The sequence below is a fragment of the Marmota flaviventris genome, chromosome 20 (genome assembly GCF_047511675.1).
Source record: "Marmota flaviventris isolate mMarFla1 chromosome 20, mMarFla1.hap1, whole genome shotgun sequence".
NCBI classification, from domain to species: domain Eukaryota; kingdom Metazoa; phylum Chordata; class Mammalia; order Rodentia; family Sciuridae; genus Marmota; species Marmota flaviventris.
In genome coordinates, this window is record NC_092517.1 from 18,275,633 (window position 1) to 18,292,749 (window position 17,117).

At 63.4% G+C, this 17,117-nt stretch overlaps 1 protein-coding gene across 2 annotated transcripts in view; it reads right to left on the bottom strand.

The window, feature by feature from the left end:
- Positions 1-5,030: 5,030 nt before the first annotated feature.
- Positions 5,031-17,117, bottom strand: part of Fbln2 (fibulin 2) — a 39,756-nt gene continuing 27,669 nt past the window's right edge. For both annotated transcript variants that reach the window (XM_071605892.1, XM_071605891.1), the window contains 9 exons: positions 14,795-14,929; positions 13,120-13,257; positions 11,576-11,719; positions 11,337-11,465; positions 11,029-11,154; positions 10,103-10,219; positions 9,578-9,706; positions 6,793-6,916; positions 5,031-5,790 (listed from right to left, as the gene is read on the bottom strand). In XM_071605892.1, coding sequence (XP_071461993.1) covers positions 5,433-5,790; positions 6,793-6,916; positions 9,578-9,706; positions 10,103-10,219; positions 11,029-11,154; positions 11,337-11,465; positions 11,576-11,719; positions 13,120-13,257; positions 14,795-14,929 — 1,400 coding nt within the window. In that variant the 3' untranslated portion in view covers positions 5,031-5,432. The remainder of the gene's footprint in view (positions 5,791-6,792; positions 6,917-9,577; positions 9,707-10,102; positions 10,220-11,028; positions 11,155-11,336; positions 11,466-11,575; positions 11,720-13,119; positions 13,258-14,794; positions 14,930-17,117) is intronic.

Below are 17,117 nucleotides of genomic sequence, written 5' to 3' on the forward strand. Positions count from 1 at the left end.
ATATGCCACTAATTACCTTTATTGAGCACCCGCTGTATGCCACAATCGCCTTTATTGAGCACTTACTGTATACCACATCCCATCCTGAACAGCAGCCCTGCATTCGTCCATGACCCTATTTTACAGATACAGAGACTGAGGTCCCAGTGCTCAGTGGCTTTCCCACGCTATGCAGGCGGTCTGTGTCCCCAAGGCCATGGCCCTGGCCTGGCACAGACTGCAACTCTACGGCTCAACCTATTGGGGCCTCTTATTTCCTTTTCTTCTCAGAAGCAGAAAAGACAGATCCACCTGTCCACTGGGTGCTTCTGGTGACCTGTGGGGGACACTCTGCTGCAAGTCTCTGGTCTTCCGATTGCCAAGTCTCTCGGGGAGGAAGCCAGGCACAGAGAAGCTGAGGAACTTGCCCAGGGCCACACAGCTGGGAAACGCGGAGAGTCTGACTCCGACCCTGGACTCCCCGGACTCTGGCCCTGGGATGTGACAGAGCAGTGGACAGAGGCTGGAGACGCCCCTTGTGGAGTAATCCCGGGACCCCCCACCTTCTGCTTCCTGGGAAGGATGGGGGTGCAGAGCTTTCTGACCACCTGCCCTTGAGCCAAGTGGCCTGCGACCCCCTGAGGTCCGTCCCCCTGGGGCTAGGGGTCCTCTGAGCAGTGCCAGAGAAGGTGGCGCCTAGAGGAGGATCCCCAGGGCCTTTTTGGCGTCTCCCTCCAGCCCAGGCCCCGCTCAGGGGACCGTCACCTGCTCCACAGCCGGGGACGGGGCAGGGGCCAGGGCGGTGGGTCCCGGGCACCCGCGGTCCCCGGCGTGGGCGCCCCCTGGCGGCCGCAGGCGGCGCTGACCTTGGGCGCGGGCAGGTCCTTCCTGCGCGGAGCTGGGGCCGCGGGAGGAGGACGAGGCGCCCCAGGACCGGCCCGGGCCAGCGGAGGGCGGCAGCGCGAGGGACGTGCCCGGGCCCCGCCACCTGCTGGCCAGGGACGGCTCCTGGCCGGTCGCGCGTTCCTGTCCCCGAGGCTCCAGGCCAGGGCACCGGCTGCAGCGCTCCGAGGGCCGATGGAGGGAAGGGACCGCCCAGCCCCGGTCCCGGGCGCTGGCTGCAGCCCTGCGCTGGGGAGGCCATCGCCCTGGGGAGGGAGCCAAGGCCCTGTCACCGGCGCGGTCACTCCGAGGGCCGCGGGGGACGCCCACCTGCCCGGCGAGGCCCCGTTCCGGTGGTGCGCAGTGCGCGGCGGTGCGCGGGGCGCGGTGGTGCGCGATGCGCAGGGTCAGCAGGGGTGTGCCAGGGACCCCAGGAAAATGTGCCAAGGGACAGGCTTCGCCCCAAGGCCCGGAGCCTGGGGCCCGACCACAAGTCAGCAGCCAGGACCTGCAGAAGGGGCGGAACCCGCTCCTGAGGCCACCAGAGGCGAGGACGTGGGCCCTGCGCTCTGGAACCGCCCTTTGCACCTGGGAAGCAGCCGCCAGCGCAGGGAGGGGCGGGAAGGGACTGCGCAGCACGAGGTCCCCAAGTCGTGGTCACTGCCCCGGACAATCAGGAACCTTAAGCAGCTCCCGCAGCCGGCGCAAGGGGTCCCCCGGCCACCATGGCGCGGAGATGCCTCCTGACCCGCGCTGCTTCCGTGGTGACCCCTCTTCCTGGTCCCCACAGGACTAGCAGCACCGTCCGGGACAGCAGCCAGGCCTCGGGGCACAGGTGGGGAAACTGAGGCCTGGGCACAGACAGTTTCTACAAGTCCCACTTCCGGCTGGCTGCACCGGGTTCCCCACCTTGGGACACCCGCACACCCCAAGGTCTGTTTCCTGGGACCCCCAGACCATGGACGCCCACCTCAGAGCATAAAATAATCCCAGCAGGTAAATCTGCTCTTACAAAAGCCACAGAAAGGACCCGGGCTCCGCGGCCCACGCCTGTCCTCCCAGCAGCTCGGGAGGCTGAGGCTGGAGGATCACCAGTTGGAGGCCAGCCTCAGCAAAAGTGAGGCCCTGAGCAACTCAGAGAGACCCTGTCTCTAAATAAAACGCAAAATGGGGCTAAGGACGGGGTTCAGTCGTCAAGGGCCCCCTGGTTCAGTCCCTTGTACCCCCCAAAACGAAAGCTACAAAAGGTAAGAGGAGAGGGGTCTTTGTGAATATGGTGGCCAGTTGGAGGTGACGGGGACAGGAACAAGAGGAGCAGGAAAGTGATGAGGCTCTGGAGCGGTGGAGCGTCGGGAAGGAAAGGGAGGGAAGAAGTCGGGTTCTGGAATGTTCTGGGACCCCATCTAAATCCTGCAGGATCTGGATATGGGGGTGACCGAGGGGCGTCAGGTTTCTGAAGGTCTCCACCTGAGCAGCTGGTGACCCCGGTGACAAGCTCAGAAATGCTGCCCCCGCTGGGCTGGACCAGCCTGGAGCTTCTGACCTGATAAATGCACAGAAGAAAGGATGTGCCCTGCCCTGCTGTGACCTTTAGGGACAAATGACAGTGAGCCACAGAAGGCTGAGCCTAGCAGGACCACTCAGGTGTCTGTGTCCAAGGGACAGCAAAGCACCCTCAAGGAGCCCCCGGGGGTCTGCAGCAGATGGCACAAGTGCTGGTGAGATGGGTGTCCCCAGAAGGACCCCTCACCCAGCCGCGGCCACCACGGCCACCCAGCCCCAGCTGACCCCGCCTGGGCGTGCTGCAGGAACACTGGAGAGACCAGCCATCCCTCATGCCATTGTGTGCTGGGCACTGGGGACCCAGAGGGGGCATCCATCCTCACACCCTCAGGGGACGCGTGGGGCAGTGGGGACCGCAGCAGGGAGCTGCCAACCCCCTGAGGGCGGCCGGAGGTGGGCAGGACAGGGTCAGCAGGGGTGTGCCAGGGACCTCAGGAAAAATGTGCCAGGGGACAGGTCACAGCGGGGACTTCCCCTGCCAGCCCGGCTGCAGACACTCCTGTCACCTGCTGACCTGGCAGATAAGGAAGCTGAGCTGCCCTGAGAGGAACAGTCAACCTCTCTGGGCCTCTGCTTCCGCATCTGTAAAATGGGGAGATCAGGAAGTCAGGCAAGAAGGCCACGCCATCGCCATCGGCTGAGCACGGTCACCTCCCAGGAGGCAAGCAGAGGGTCCCCGAAGGCTGGCCATCCCCAGGGACCCTGGGCAAGGTGTCCCCCCAGGGCCAGAAGGACCAGGGTGGACACAGAACCGAAGGGCGGGCGCACCTGCTAGGCTCTCCCCGCCACCTGCTAGGCTCCCGCGTGTCCCCACGCTCCTGTCCCCATGTACCCTTGGCCACGAAGCAGCAGTCCCCACCACGGGCTTGGAGGAGCATGTCACCCTGCCGCCCCGGCCTGACTCCAGGTGGCGCCTATTTGTCACTTGGGTGTCTAGATCCACACGTCTTGTGGTCAGCAGACCCATCTGGACAGTGCGACGTCCCCACCGGAGGCCCCAGGGACCGCCTCGTCGCCTGCACCTTCCCGAGCGCCAGTAGATGCCAATGGTGGCCGGCAAAGCGCTAAGAGGGGTTCCCAATACGACACATGACACGGCGTAGCAGATGTCGCCCGATGTCCCTTCCCAAGCGCGACCCCACTCCGCTCCCGTCCAGCCCGGGCAGCCTCCCCGCTGCTCTGCGCCTGCGCGGCCCCTAGTGATCCCGGGCGCCGCCGCCAGGGGCCGCTGCGCGCTGGTCGTGGCTGGGACCTGGGGTGGCGCCTCCGGCCGGGTGGGCGGGCTCGGGTGGGCGCTCAGGGTCCTCGGCTGCTGGGACTCTGCACGGATCGCCGCACTCTGCACCCCGGAACTCCCACTGCTGCCCCAAACTTTCACAGCTCGACACCGCACCCGACCCGCCCTGCTGCTTCATCAGGGCCACCAAAGGGCTCCTCCAGAGAGCCCAGGACCCTCGTCGTGGCGCGGTCCCCCGAGGTTCCACAGCCCCCCAGCGAGTTCCTCCTCGTTGCAGTGACTGTCCAGGGCAGGGGCGCTCGGCCGCGGAGCCCCCGCCTTTTATATATACATTTTTTATTTAGACAGAGTCTCACTGCGCTGGGGAGGCTGGCTTTGAATTCGCATCCTCCTGCCTCAGCCTCCCAATTTGCTGGGATGATTGACAGGCGTGCGCCACGGCGCCCGGTTTTTAATAAACATTTTTAGAGCTACTTTAGATGCGCGGCAAAATTGCGTGGAAGGTACAGAAAAAGCTCCCCTGTACCCTCTGCTCCATTAATGGAAGGCCATCGCCCCCCTCTCCCCGCCAACATCCCACCCAGGCTGACGCATCTTTTGCAAGTGATGAGCCTACATCACACAGGGCCACCCAAAGGCCACCCGTCACTCTGCGGTTCACTCTCGGTGGGGTGCTCTCTACGGGTTGAGACATGTACGATGGCATCAGGAGTAAGAGCTACTGCAGCCACCTGAGTGGCTCCCCGAGCCCCGGCAGAGCGGCCAGGCTGGCGCTGTGGCCACGAGGGGGCGCCATTGCCCCGCAGATGTGCCCAAACCCAGGGCTGCGGGAAGGAGCCGCGCAGCCGCAGAGGGGGCCGTCGCTCAAATCCTGAACCGGGACGGGACGGAACTTCCAGCGCCCCATCCCCAGGTGCAGACCTCCGGGAGCGGCTGCATGCCTCCTGCGACGAGGTCTTCGGGGCCAGGGGACAAAACCTCTGCAGACAACAGCTTTACTGGGAGGCCAAGGTTTATGTAAGAGTTCTCAGTGTCACACCCTGGCTCAAAACCTTTTCAAGGGCAGTGGCCCACGCCTGTCATCCCAGGGGCTCGGGAGGCTGAGGCAGGAGGATCTCCAGGTGGAGGCCAGCCTTAGGAATTTAGCAAGGCCCTGGTAAACTCAGTGAGACCCTGTCTCAAACAAAAACTAAAAAGGGCTAGGGACCTGGGGACCGGCCTCAGGGGTTAAGCTCCCTGGGCTTAATTCCTGGGAGCCACCGACCCCCAAAAAAGAACCTGATCCACAACCCAACAGCTTGGGCCAGCTGGGGGAGCAGGTGACATCCAGAGCCCACTGTCAAGATCAACAGAAAGGAAGGGACCAAGGGACACGTCACTCCGAACTTTATGATCCTTTCGTGCTACTCAGTTCCTCACAACGTGGCTACTTTTATAATTAAACAAACTTTAAAAATGATTTAAAAAAAAAAAAAAAAGGGACAGCACTCATCACAGTGAAACAGGAAATGGAATGTCAGCTCTGGGGCCAGGCCCTCCAGTTGAGTCCAGCAGCCCCGAGTGGTCAGTCATTGGGGGATGTGAGTCAGTCAGGGTCCAGCATCGGGGCCTTGCCCTCTGAGCACCGCAGTGACCTTGACCTTGCACCCCGTGGGCTGAGAGCCTCCATAACAAGCTCCCCCCTCCCGGGCCGGGCGGGCACAGGAGAGGCCAGGACCTCGGGAGACCGAGTGGCGGACTCTGGGGTGGCAGGTGGCGCAGGCAGCAGGGCTCAGGGGCCCAGGGTGGTGAAGAAGATGTGCATCTTGACCAGGAAGGTGGTGACCGAGCCCTGGCGCCACAGCTTCATCTCCACGTCCAGGGCGAAGTCGCGCGGCTCCAGCACCGGGCGCTGCAGGGTCACCACCCCCGTGTAGGCGTTGAGGCGGCGCGTGATGAAGTAGCCCTCCTCGTTGCCCCGGGTGATGGTCAGCGAGATGGTGTCCCCCGCGAAGGCCGGCGCGGGACCGATGCGGAAGATGTGCGCGGGCACCAGCAGCCCCGTCTGCAGGCTGAGCTGGTGGTGCGTGATGCGCGCCGGGGACGCCTGGCACTCGGCGGGATCCGGGCAGTGCGCGCGCTCACACCTCCTGCGGGCGGGGGCGGGTCAGCGGCGCCTGCGTCAGGGAGGACGCGGGAGGACGCGGGGCAGGCAGCCGGGCGGGGTTCGTGGGGGGCTCCTTTTTTGCAGCAGGAGGGAACCCAGGCCCTCGACCCCAGCCGTCTCCAGCCCTGTTTGCTTTTCATTTAGAGACAGGCTCTCACTGAGTTGCTCAGGGCCTAAGTGGCTGAGGCTGGCCTCCAACTTGCCATCCTCCTGCCTCAGCCTCCCCAGCTGCTGGGACGGCAGTGTGGCCACCGCCCGGCTGGCTCCTGTTCTTGTCACTCTTCCTTTCTGCTCTCCCCCTCTCCTCCCGGCTTGCTCCCTCTTCCCATCGCACTTAGGGACCCCTGCTGCCAGCCATGTCCTGCTTGGCCTTCCCCCCACCCCGCTCTGGCAGTGCAAGGCTGTGTGGCCAGGGGCACAGGTCATGTGCTGTCACTTCCAAGAGGACAGCGGGTTGCGCTCCACATGGGCCTCCCGCCCCGAGCCACCCGAGCCGTCCAACCCTGGGATAGCACGGCCCCCAGGGGGTCACTGCAGCCCCAGGAGACCCTGAGCCTAGGCCACAGCCACGGCTCCGGCCCCCAGAGACAGAATGGGACCGTGGACCTCTGTCACCCGGGGTGTGGAGTATTGGGTACCTCTGTCACTCAGGCTGCAGACCATGTGTTGTCTTTATGTGTGACAGGGACAGAGACAGAAAGAGAGGGACAGAGAGAGGGACAGAGAGAGACAAAGAGAGACACAGAGACAGAGACAGAGAGATAAACAGGGACAGAGAGACAGAGACATAGGGACAGAGAGAGGGACACAGGGCCAGAGGCATGGGGCGTGGGCTTCTCCGGGTCCCCTGCTCCACGCTGTGAGAGCCGTTTCCATTTGCACCCGACACGACGTCGGGGCCGTGGGGCAGGAGGTGACCGCGGCAGGGCGCAACGCGGGATCAGCGCAGGTCTGGGGGTGCAAGGCCAGGACTCAGGGGACTCACATTTCGGAGACTTGGACGTAGTTGGGGGGACACGTGAAGCGCAGGCAGCGGAAGCCGCCCTGGATGTTGAAACAGGTCTCAGCCGCGGAGCAGTTGTGGGTGCCCAGGGCACATTCGTCCAGGTCTGAGGGGACAGGAGGGACAGTGAGAGGGGCTCCCAGGACCCAGCCTGAGACAGACCACGGAGTCTGGCCTCCTCTGCGCCCTCCCCTGCACAGGGGCCACGGTCCTGCAGGACACCTGGACAGCCAGCGGCCTGACCTGACCCCCGGGCCTTTGCACATGCTGTTGCAGTGGTCACAACAGCTTCCCCGCATCTTTCCACACTGGCTCCCACTCACGCCCAGGCCTCGGGTGCCACGTCCCTCCTGCAGGATGGCCCACCAGGCTACTCAATGCTGTCCCTCCTGCCGACCCCGTGCTCGTCCCTGTACCATTGTCACCGTCTGTCACACTCTGACACACACCAAGGCTGCTGCATGGCTGTCTCACCTCCACCCTCCCCTCCTCAGCCTGGGCTCTGGGAGGACAGGGCTGCTTGTCCCTCCCGTCCCAGGCACCCAGAAGGACCAATGGCCGCCAAGGGCAGCCGCCCGCCACGTGCTTCTGGACACATGCAGGGCCCCGCCTGGGGACGCGCAGCCGCCCAGGGCCCCGCCAGACGGGACACTCATGCTCCAGGAATGCGGCCTGTGCAGAGCCCTTGCACGCACAGCCACCACACGCACGCACGGGCTCTGCGGCACCCACAGGGGCATGGGGACAGCCACTCAGGGCTCTGCAGCTCACAGCCCCAGACAGACAGACCCACGGACACGCCAACCCAGAAAAGGCTCGGAGCAGCGCGTGTGAGACAGACAGACGGATGGACGGACCCAGGCACCCAGCCACTTGGTGCAGAGAGGACAGTCCCGGGAGGCCCCAGGTGGCCCCTGGAGCGCTGCACGGTGACACCTGAGAGCTTGCCCTGGCTCAGTCCACCCGCAACTCTGCCAGCAGACCTGGCCTCATGGGGCGTGGGCAGCTCAGATCCAGGGGACAGAGTCCCTGCCGTCACTCGGTGTCAGCAGGGGGGCTGGGCTCCAAGGGTATCAAATCCAGGCTCCACCGGGCAGTGGGGCAGCCAGTCAGCCCAGCAGCTAGGGAGGCCAAGGCCGGAGGATCGCGAGTTCAAATCCAGCCGCAGCCACTTGGTGAGGCCAGAACGGCTGGGCGAGGCCCTGCCTCTAAGTAAGGCAGAGAGGGCCGGGCGGGGCCCGGGGGAGCCCCCTGGTCAGCCTCTGGCCAAACACAAGGAACCCAGGTGCCCTCAGGTGCCAGGAAAAACACCAGCCCTTTGTGGCAGTGGTGACAAGGTGGTGACGATGACCACGACCTCCCTGCAGAGTCCACCCTGACCTTCCCATGACACCCAGAGCAGCCCAGGAGGCAGGGACCAGTGTCCTTGAAACCCGCAGACCGCCCAGGCCACAGGGACAAAGACGAGCCCCAACCCCTAGCTCTGGACACTCTGTCCCGGGCTGCTGGCCGGCACAGCTCCTGCAGGACTCGGGGCATCCGTCCACCCCACGGCTGCCCCAGGCAAGTGCGAGGAGCACGGCCTGAGGCCAGGGCAGGGGTGGCTGAGGCTGGGCAGCCACGGTCACTACAGGAAGCCAGACCCTCCTCCACTCCTTGGCCTCTGCCCTGGGCCTCCCACACTGGGGACCCAGGTGCCTGGCCGTGGGCAGGGCAGGATGCAGGGCTGCTTTAGCTTCTGCCCGGGGCCAGCGCAGATGGCCATGTCCAGAACAGAGGGAAGGTCTCCCGTGGCCAGGGGCTGCCTGGCCTCACCAGGCCCACAGGAAGCCCTGACTTCCTGGTTTTTTATGGTCCCGGGAACTGAACCAGAGACATTTAACCCCTGCGCCCCGTCCCCAGCCCTGTTTATGTTTTATTTAGAGACAGGGTCTCGCTGAGTTGCTAAGGCTGGCCTCCAACTTGTGATCCTCCTGCCTCAGCCTCCCGATCAGATGGGATTCCAGGCGTGCACCACTGTGCCGGGCGAATTTTAATACGTTTAACCCACATTTGGTTGAATCTGAGGAAGAAGAACCTGCAGATACAAAGGGCCAACTGTGTGTGTGTGTGTGTTTGCACAAGGAAAGATGGAAGGAAATCTAATGTATCCAAGTACACTGACACCACCTGTCTGTCAATCCAGCTGTCAAATGTTCGTTGAGCACCTACTGTGTGCTGGGCATTGCTCTAGCGGGGTGAGCAAGGGAGATGTGGCTCCACCTTCACAGAGCATCTACTCCAAGACGGCTAAACCCAAGTCTCTTCCAATTCTTTCTGTTCTTTGTTTTTACTGTCAAAAATGGGCAGGGTCACGGGTGCAGTGGCCCACGCCTGTCATCCCAGCAGCTTGGGAGGCTGAGTCAGGAGGATTGCAAGTTGGAGGCCAGCCTCAGCAATAAGGGAGGCCCTAAGCAGCTCAGGGAGACCGTGTGGCTCAGGGGTCGAGGGCCCTGAGTTTAATCCCTGGTATTAAAAACAAACAACAACAATAAAAAAAAAAACCAGCCCGTGGGATCCCTGTCCCATTTCCAGGCCGGGGTCCAGGCTGAGTCTGGGCCTGGGAGATTCTGAACTGGATCGAGTACCCCAAGACCTGCCTCCTTCCTCCTAAACCTAGGCCTCAGTTAACACGACCCTGGTGGCGCAGGCCTTTCTCTGCTGGTGCGCTAAGCCTCCCTGTGTTGCCTGGAGCCCCTGAGCCCCGCAGGGCAGGACCACTGCTCACCCTTGCAGGTCCTCCCGTTGGCCATCATGGTGTAGCCCTGGTCCGGGCAGGCGCACTGGTAGCTCCCGGGCACGTTGAGACAGCGGAAGGTGCAGAGGATGCCCGCGCCCTGAGCGCACTCGTCAATGTCTGCCAGGGAGAAGTTGGGCCCTGGTGACCCCAGCCCACCCCAGGTCCCAGCCGCTGACAGCGACCGAAGAAAGTGGGCCAGGGCTGCAGAGCAAGGCCCCAGCAGCCGAGGACTGCGCAGCCTCCGTCCCAGATCTGACTCCATCCTTCACCAGAGAGGCCAAGGCGTCTCCCGGGTACAGAGGAGGAGCCTGAGGTCAGAGTGGCCCAGCAGTTCCCCAAGACACCACAGCAGGCGACTGAAGGGCTGGGACTGGAACATGGACCTCGCGACACAGCGCTACAGGCCCTGGGCGCCCAGCCCTGGAGCAGTGCTCTGGGAGCCTGGAGCCCGGGCAAGGGCGGCCCTCGGGAGGGGCGCCAGGTGAGGGCGGCCCACGGGCGAGGGAGTCCCACCTGTGCAGGTGTGCCCGTCCTCGGCCAGCTGGTAGCCCTGGCGGCAGTAGCACTGGTAGGAGCCGTAGATGTTGGCGCACTCCTGGCTGCAGCGCCCGGCCTCGCACTCGTTCACATCTGCAGGGCAGCAGGGGCGGGCGATGAGGCCGGGGTCGGCTCTCCCGGAGCCTCCCCTTTAGAAACGGTCAGTTCTCACGTTTTGGGGGCTAGTGGAGAGCCAGAGGCCAGGAGAAGGACAGGGAGCCAGTCGGGGGCAAGGGGCGGGGCGGGGCAGGGCAGGGCCAGGGCGGGGGCTGCCCCCAGTGGGGTAGTCACAGGTCAGGTCAGTGCTTGGGGGCCTGGTGCTGCCCCCACGCGGCTCTGGGGGTGTGGCCACCTGGGTGCTGACACAGGCCTCCACAAGGGCTGCCAGGTCCCTGCTATGGGGCGTACCTGGGGACATACCCATGAGCCAGACAGACAAGTCCCCAAGTCAGGAAGGTCACGTGCACACACAGAAGAGCACAGGGGCAAAGTGACAAGCAAGTCAAACAATCACTATGTCAAAAGTAGCAGGGAGCCCGGTGCAGTGGTGCCTGTGTGATCCCAGGGGCTGGGAGGCTGAGGCAAGAGGACTGAAAATTGGAGGCCAGCCTCAGCTACTTAGTGAGACCCTAGGCAACTCAGGGAGACCCTGTCTCTAAATAATATATAAAAATGGCTGGGGACGGGGTTCAGGATGTGACCCTATAAAAAAAACAGAGAGTTGAAGTCCACCCAGGGCCGTTCAAACCAACTCCATAAACATGGACACTAGGGGCTTCTGGAGAGCCAGGGAAATGGGCCACCAGGGACCTAGGGGCTTGGGGGCCCTCGGGGGTGGGTTCTGGGGCCCCTCCCAGCACGGTGGGCGTCCCCAGGCGGCCAGGGGCCAGGCGGGTGGGTACCTTCGCAGTGCCTGCCGTCAGCGGCCAGCAGGAAGCCCGAGGCGCAGGCGCAGCGGTAGGAGCCCAGCGTGTTCTCGCATGTGTGCTGGCACAGGCGGCCCGGCGAGGCCCAGCACTCGTTCACGTCTGCAGGGACAGCGGCAGCGGGCGTGGGAGGCCACCCTGCACCCGGGTCCCACTGAGCACAGGAGGGGCAGGGGAAGGCTGGCCTCCGGGAGGGGCGGCGGGCACCACCCTGGCTGCGGGGGACCCTGGGGGACCCCAAGGGACCCCGGAGGGCGCACCTGCACCCACCGCGCCCCACCTACCGATGCAGGAGCGGCCGAAGGCGTCCCTCTGGAAGCCCGGCTTGCAGTCGCAGCGGTGGGACCCGGGAAGGTTGTGGCACACCTGTGTGTCCCCGCAGTGGTGCAGCCCCGTCTCACACTCGTCCACGTCTGGGGAGGACAGCGGGGGGCAGCAGCTGAGTCCCGCTCCCTCTGCAGCCTCCTGTGGCTGGGAACCCCGGGCAGGCAGAGGCCTGGAGGCAGGGAGGCCGGCGGCTTACCCACACAGGCCGACCCGTCCGGGTTGGCGTGGTAGCCGCGCCGGCAGACCAGCGGGTGCCTCTGGCACGTGTAGGAGCCCACGGTGTTGACACAGCTGAAACCCGAGCGGCAGGGCTCCGGCAGCGACGTGCACTCGTTGATGTCTGCAGAAGGGAGGTGGGTGACAGGGAGCCTGGCAGGGGCCTTTCCCTGAGCCTAGGGCTGCACTGGGAAGCGGCTAGTCCCAGACTCCAGGGCAGGGGTGGACAGGGCTTTGGGGCCCATGGGCCTAGCCTGGCCTGCACCCCCTTCTCCCAGCCCCACAGTCCTCCACGAAGCTACAATATGCAGGCACAGCCCCACCACAGGGCCTTTGCACACGCTGCCTGTTTCCCGGCCTACACTGACCTCTAATATTTCCCTAGCTGGCTTGTGTACTCCCTGAAGTCCCTGCCCTGATGTCATCTCCACGGGACAACCCTCGGGACCAGTCTAGGGAGACCAGACTTCTGCACAGCACCTGTCCTTCCCCTGTCCCTCTGCACAGCTCATTCCCAAGACTGAATGTGGCCTTGAGTGTCCCTCGTACAAGAAGCTGAGCTTCTACCTCCGAGGGAGCAGGCCCACAGCTTCTGGGGAGCTGGGACCTCCTGGCTCTGTGGCTGACCAGCAGCTTCTTGGAAGGGGACGATGGTGGGTGGGGGCAGTGTGGGCTCTCAGAACCTCTTGGGGACAACAACTGGCCCAGCATCCATCAAACTGTAGCTCTCAATCCTTGGGATCATTCTAGAAGGTCTCACTAGCACTTGTCTCGTTTTGGTGCTGGGGATTGAACCCGGGGCCCTCAACCACTGAGCCCCACCCCCATCCCTATCTTGTATTTTATTTAGACACAGGTCTGGCTGAGTTGCTGAGGCTGGCCTCCAACTTTCAGCCTCGTATCTCAGCCTCCTGAGCTGCTGGATTAGTGCACCACTATGCCGGGACCTGAGTTTCCCGTGGGGCTGTGCTGTGAAACCGGTGTTCTGTTTCCCTCTGCATGTGTCTCTACCAGGTCACCGTATCAGATGTCACAGGCCAGGTGATATGCATTCTTCCAGTCCAACCCCGAGAATGGGTAAACCGAGGCCACAGGACAAGTAACTGCCAAGGTGAGACGACTGAGGTGGGGAGGGCAGGTAGCATTTTGCAAGCATCTCCTGGGGCTGGCCACTGGGCATGCCCATCGCAGGTGGAGACAGAGGCTGTGACAGAGCCGCAAGCTGGGTCCACCTGGTCTCAAAGTGCTGGGAGCAGACAGGTGCAGTGGGGCACACCTGTGATCCCAGGGGCTTGGGAGGCTGAGGCAGGAGGATCGCGAGTTGGAGGCCAGCCTCAGCAACTTAGGCCCTAACCAACTCAGGGAGACCCTGTCTCTAAATAAAACAGGAAACAGGACTGGGGACGGGGCTCAGGGTCGAGTGTCCCTAGTTCAATCCCCAGTGCCCAAAATACAGCGCTTGGAGCTGGAGGACACCTCCGGAGGAGCCTGAGGAGGGGGCCCCGCTGAGCCGCGCCCACTCACCCACGCAGTTGCCCTCGGGGTCCTGCAGGAAGCCCTCCATGCAGCGCTGCCGCACCTGGCAGTAGAAGGAGCCCCTGGTGTTCTGGCACGAGAAGCCCGCCTGGCAGTTGTGGGTGCCCGTCGCACACTCGTCCACGTCTGGCACACAGAGGCCCGGGGTGAAGGGCAGCCCCTGACCCGCATGCCCAGCACCCAGCCCACCCAGCCCTGCCCTCAGGATGCAGGATGGCTCAAAGGTTGCTGCAGGAAGCTGGCAGAGTCCTGTCACTAGTGTGGCCCGTGTCCCCAGAGTGCGATGGCATGAGCTCATTTACCGAGCTGCCCCGGGGTTCCAGGTACTGTCGTAAGCACATGGTGACAACAGCTTACACCCGTAAGATAGGTCCTGCGTGGATGCTTTTCTATTTTTGATACCGGGGATTGAACCCGGGGGTGCTTGACCACTGAGCCCCGTCCCCAGCCCTCTTTACTTTTTATTTAGAGGCAGGATCTCACTGAGTCACTTAGAGCCTTGCCAAGTTGCTGAGGCTGGCCTCCAGCTTTCAATCCTCCTGCCTCAGCCTCCTGAGCTGCTGGGATGACAAGCGCATGCACTGCGCACACACAGAGACGGCACTGGTAACACAGAAGCCCCAACCCCTGAGCCTGTCTTTCTTCTCGAACATGCCACGATCCCACCCTCCCTGTCTCCACAGTGCCCCCCTGCCTGGAACACCCTTCCTGCTCTTCTTTTGTTCAGTCCCGAGGATGACATCGCCTGCACTGGGGGCCTCCTCGGGCCGCCCCACCCCAGGAGCACCCAGCCCACAGCCACTCTGCTCTCTCCATCTCCGCCCAGTTCCCGTGTCCCCTCCCACGCAGCCAGAAGGAGGACACTGCACCTCACCCCCACCCCTGGCACCCAGACGCGGCTCGGGAAATGCCAGTGGAGAAACGCCGCCTCTCCTTAGAAGGCTCCAGTTTTCTGGTAAAAGGGACAGAAGTGCTCCTCCAGGGGGCGGCCTCCCCACATCCGTCCTCAGACCCCACCCTCTGCCCTTCTGCCCCCAACACTGGAAGGTGAGGTCTTTCCATGGGGAAGAAACAGATGTGAGAGCTGGACACTTACAATGAAGGACAATTCACTCGGACCAGGGCAGGGCGTGGCTAGGGTTGGGGGTGGGGCCGCTCAGGGGCGTGGCTGGAGAGGGTGTGGCTAAGGAGCTGGGCTGGGGCTGTTCAGGGCCGTAGCTGGAATGGGTGGGGCCGGCCAGGGGCGTGGCTGGGGCTGTGGGTGGGGCTGGTCAGGGGCGTGGCTGGGGCTCATCAGGGGCGTGGCTGGGGCTCATCAGGGGCGTGGCTGGGTTTGTGGGCAGGGCTGGCCAGGGCTGTGGCTGCAGTAGGTGGGGCTGGTCAGGGGCGTGGCTGGAGTGGGTGGGGCTGGTCAGGGGCGTGGCTGGAGGAGGTGGGGCTGGTCGGGGGTGGGTCTGGTCAAGGGCATGGCTAGGGTTGTGGGTGGAACTGGTGAGGGCGTGGCCAGGGAGGAGCCAAGCAGGCAGAGGGCGGAGTTGGTGCTGGGAGGGGCGTGGCCAGGCTTGGGGAGGGGCGTGGCCAGGCTTGGGGAGGGGCATGGCCAGAGGCGGGCGGGATTGGGGAGGATACCCCCCCCCACAGGCCGGCCTCCGCCCCTTCTCACCTGTGCACTCGCCGTCCTTGAGGGCGAAGCCGGGCTCGCAGGTGAGCGCCTTGTAGCAGCGGAAGGAGCCCAGGGTGTTCACGCAGTGCTCGCCCCGGCTGCACGTATGAAGGTCCGTCACACACTCGTTGATGTCTGCGGGGAGAGTGCGTGAGGTGGCCGTCAGGACCTGCAGGGCGCTCTGGGTCCAGAGGCCCAGCACCACCAGGGGACCTCAGGCCACCAGGAGGCAGGAAGCGCCAGGCCCTGCCCTTGGAGGTACTCACCATCCAGAGAGGAGCACATGGCTGATGTCCCCTTATCCAAGACTCCCTTCATTCAACAAAGATTTACTAGGCACCAGCTACGTGTCAAGCACCCTTCTTGGCAAGAGGGACAGGTCAGCGACCAAGACGAACAGACACGCCTACCCTCGCGGAGCAGACGCTCAGATACATCAATGCTCACAACAAGGAGGGTGGTCACCAGCGTTATGGAGAAAAGGAAGTGGGACACGAGGGGGGAGGTCGGTGCAGCAGGAAGTGAAGGGGACATGTGGACAAGAACCTGGGAGAGGTGACAGAGACAGCCAAACTGATGGTCCAGGCAGAGGGGACAGCTGTGTGAGGGCCGGGACCAGTCAGGACCCTGGCAGAGGTGTGGCTGCAGGGGAGAGAAGACTGAGCCAGTGAAGGTGGAGGGTAGGTGGGAGCCATGGAGGGTTCTCCGCAGAAGGGGGGAGGGTGTCCTGGCTGCAGAGGAGAATGGACTAGGGCTGAAGACAAGCCAGGCAGGAGACGGAGGTGGCTGGGAGCACCACACATGGAGGTGGGAGGAGGAGTTGGAAGATTCTAGAAAAAACGGAGGCAGAAAAAATGAGATGCATTGACAGACAAGATGGAAGAAAGAAAGGGCCATGTGACCGGTGGCCATCCCGCAGGGGAGCCTGGGAGCCCGGTGGCCGCGGGTCCAGGAAGGAGCTGGAGACACTAACGAGGACTAGGGGAGCAGGGGGTGGGGTGAGGAGACCCCCCCCCCCCGAATCACAGGTGAGCCAAGGCGGCTGGATTGCAGCGGCGCTCTTCTACCTCCCGACTTCCTGCAGCCCAGCCCACCTGGGGCACCCGCCCCAGGGGACTAGACAGTCCTCTGAGGGCAGGACACAGGGGAGTCCCTGGCAAAGGTGACAGCCAACACCGTCCCACTTAGGCTCACATGCCTCTAGTGCTGGGGCGCTCACTGCCTCTGTGTAATGTATTTGAAGAAAAATAATGACGACACCACAGCTGTAGCCCACTTCTTACCTGAACCCAAAGAGTTTTTTGGTTCCAGAGATTGACCCAAGGGTGCTTAACCCCAGAGCCCCATCCCCAGGCCCTTTTATTTAGAGACAGGGTCTCACTGAGTTGCTTAGGGCCTTGCTTATTGCTGAGGCTGGCCTCCAACTTGTGATCCTCCTGCCTCAGCCTCCCCAACTGTTGGGATGACAGGTGTGCACCCCTGCACCTGGCCTACCTCACAGTTCTGAGGTGGGGGCTTATCTCACTCTCGGATGAGGGAATGTTGCTCCAGGAGGTGGAGCAATTTTGTTGAAGGTCTTAGGAGTAATAAAGTGCAAAAAGCAGGACTTGAGCCTCCCCTCCCGCCTGCGGAGGAACATAGGAACCCCAGGAGCCCCGGGAGACGGTCATGGACGTGCACGTAATGGACAGAGTGTGGGGCAGGCCTGTGGGCGATAAAGAACACTCAGACGATCAGACAGGACGTGTGCGGTGCAGGAAGCAGGCGGGCAGCCAGATGTGTGCTCCTGAACCTTGCTCAGTGGACGGACCGTTGGCATTTCATTTCTTAAACCCGTTTCCCGGCTGCCTGGGGACCCCTAAGAGCACAAGATCTTCTTTCCCAGGCCACCTGGAAGCCCGCACACTGGGGCAGGCAGGAAGAGGGCATCCTGGGAAGGGCGTCCACAGGCCCCGGTGGGATCTGCCTTCCCAGACGCACACACAGCCCCGACCCGCACAGGAGGATGGCCAGCCACCGGCAAGCAGATTCAAGAGGGCACATGTTCTGCCCGTGGCTGGAGGCCAGGGGCAAACATGTCTGTGAAAGTCGCTCAGCCAGCACCCCGGGCCTGTCTGCCCAGCAGCAGAGGGTCACAAAGGGGACATTCCAGGCTGGACATGGCCTCCAAGCAAGGAGAAGGCATAACATGGGGGCCTATCCTGGGCCCTGAGCGACCTCTGTGCAGACCCTACCTCTGGGCCTTCGTCTGGGCCGTTCCTCCCAGCCTGCACACCCTTCCCGGTTCCGAGCCTGTCCATCCTGGGGGATCGGGCAGATTCCA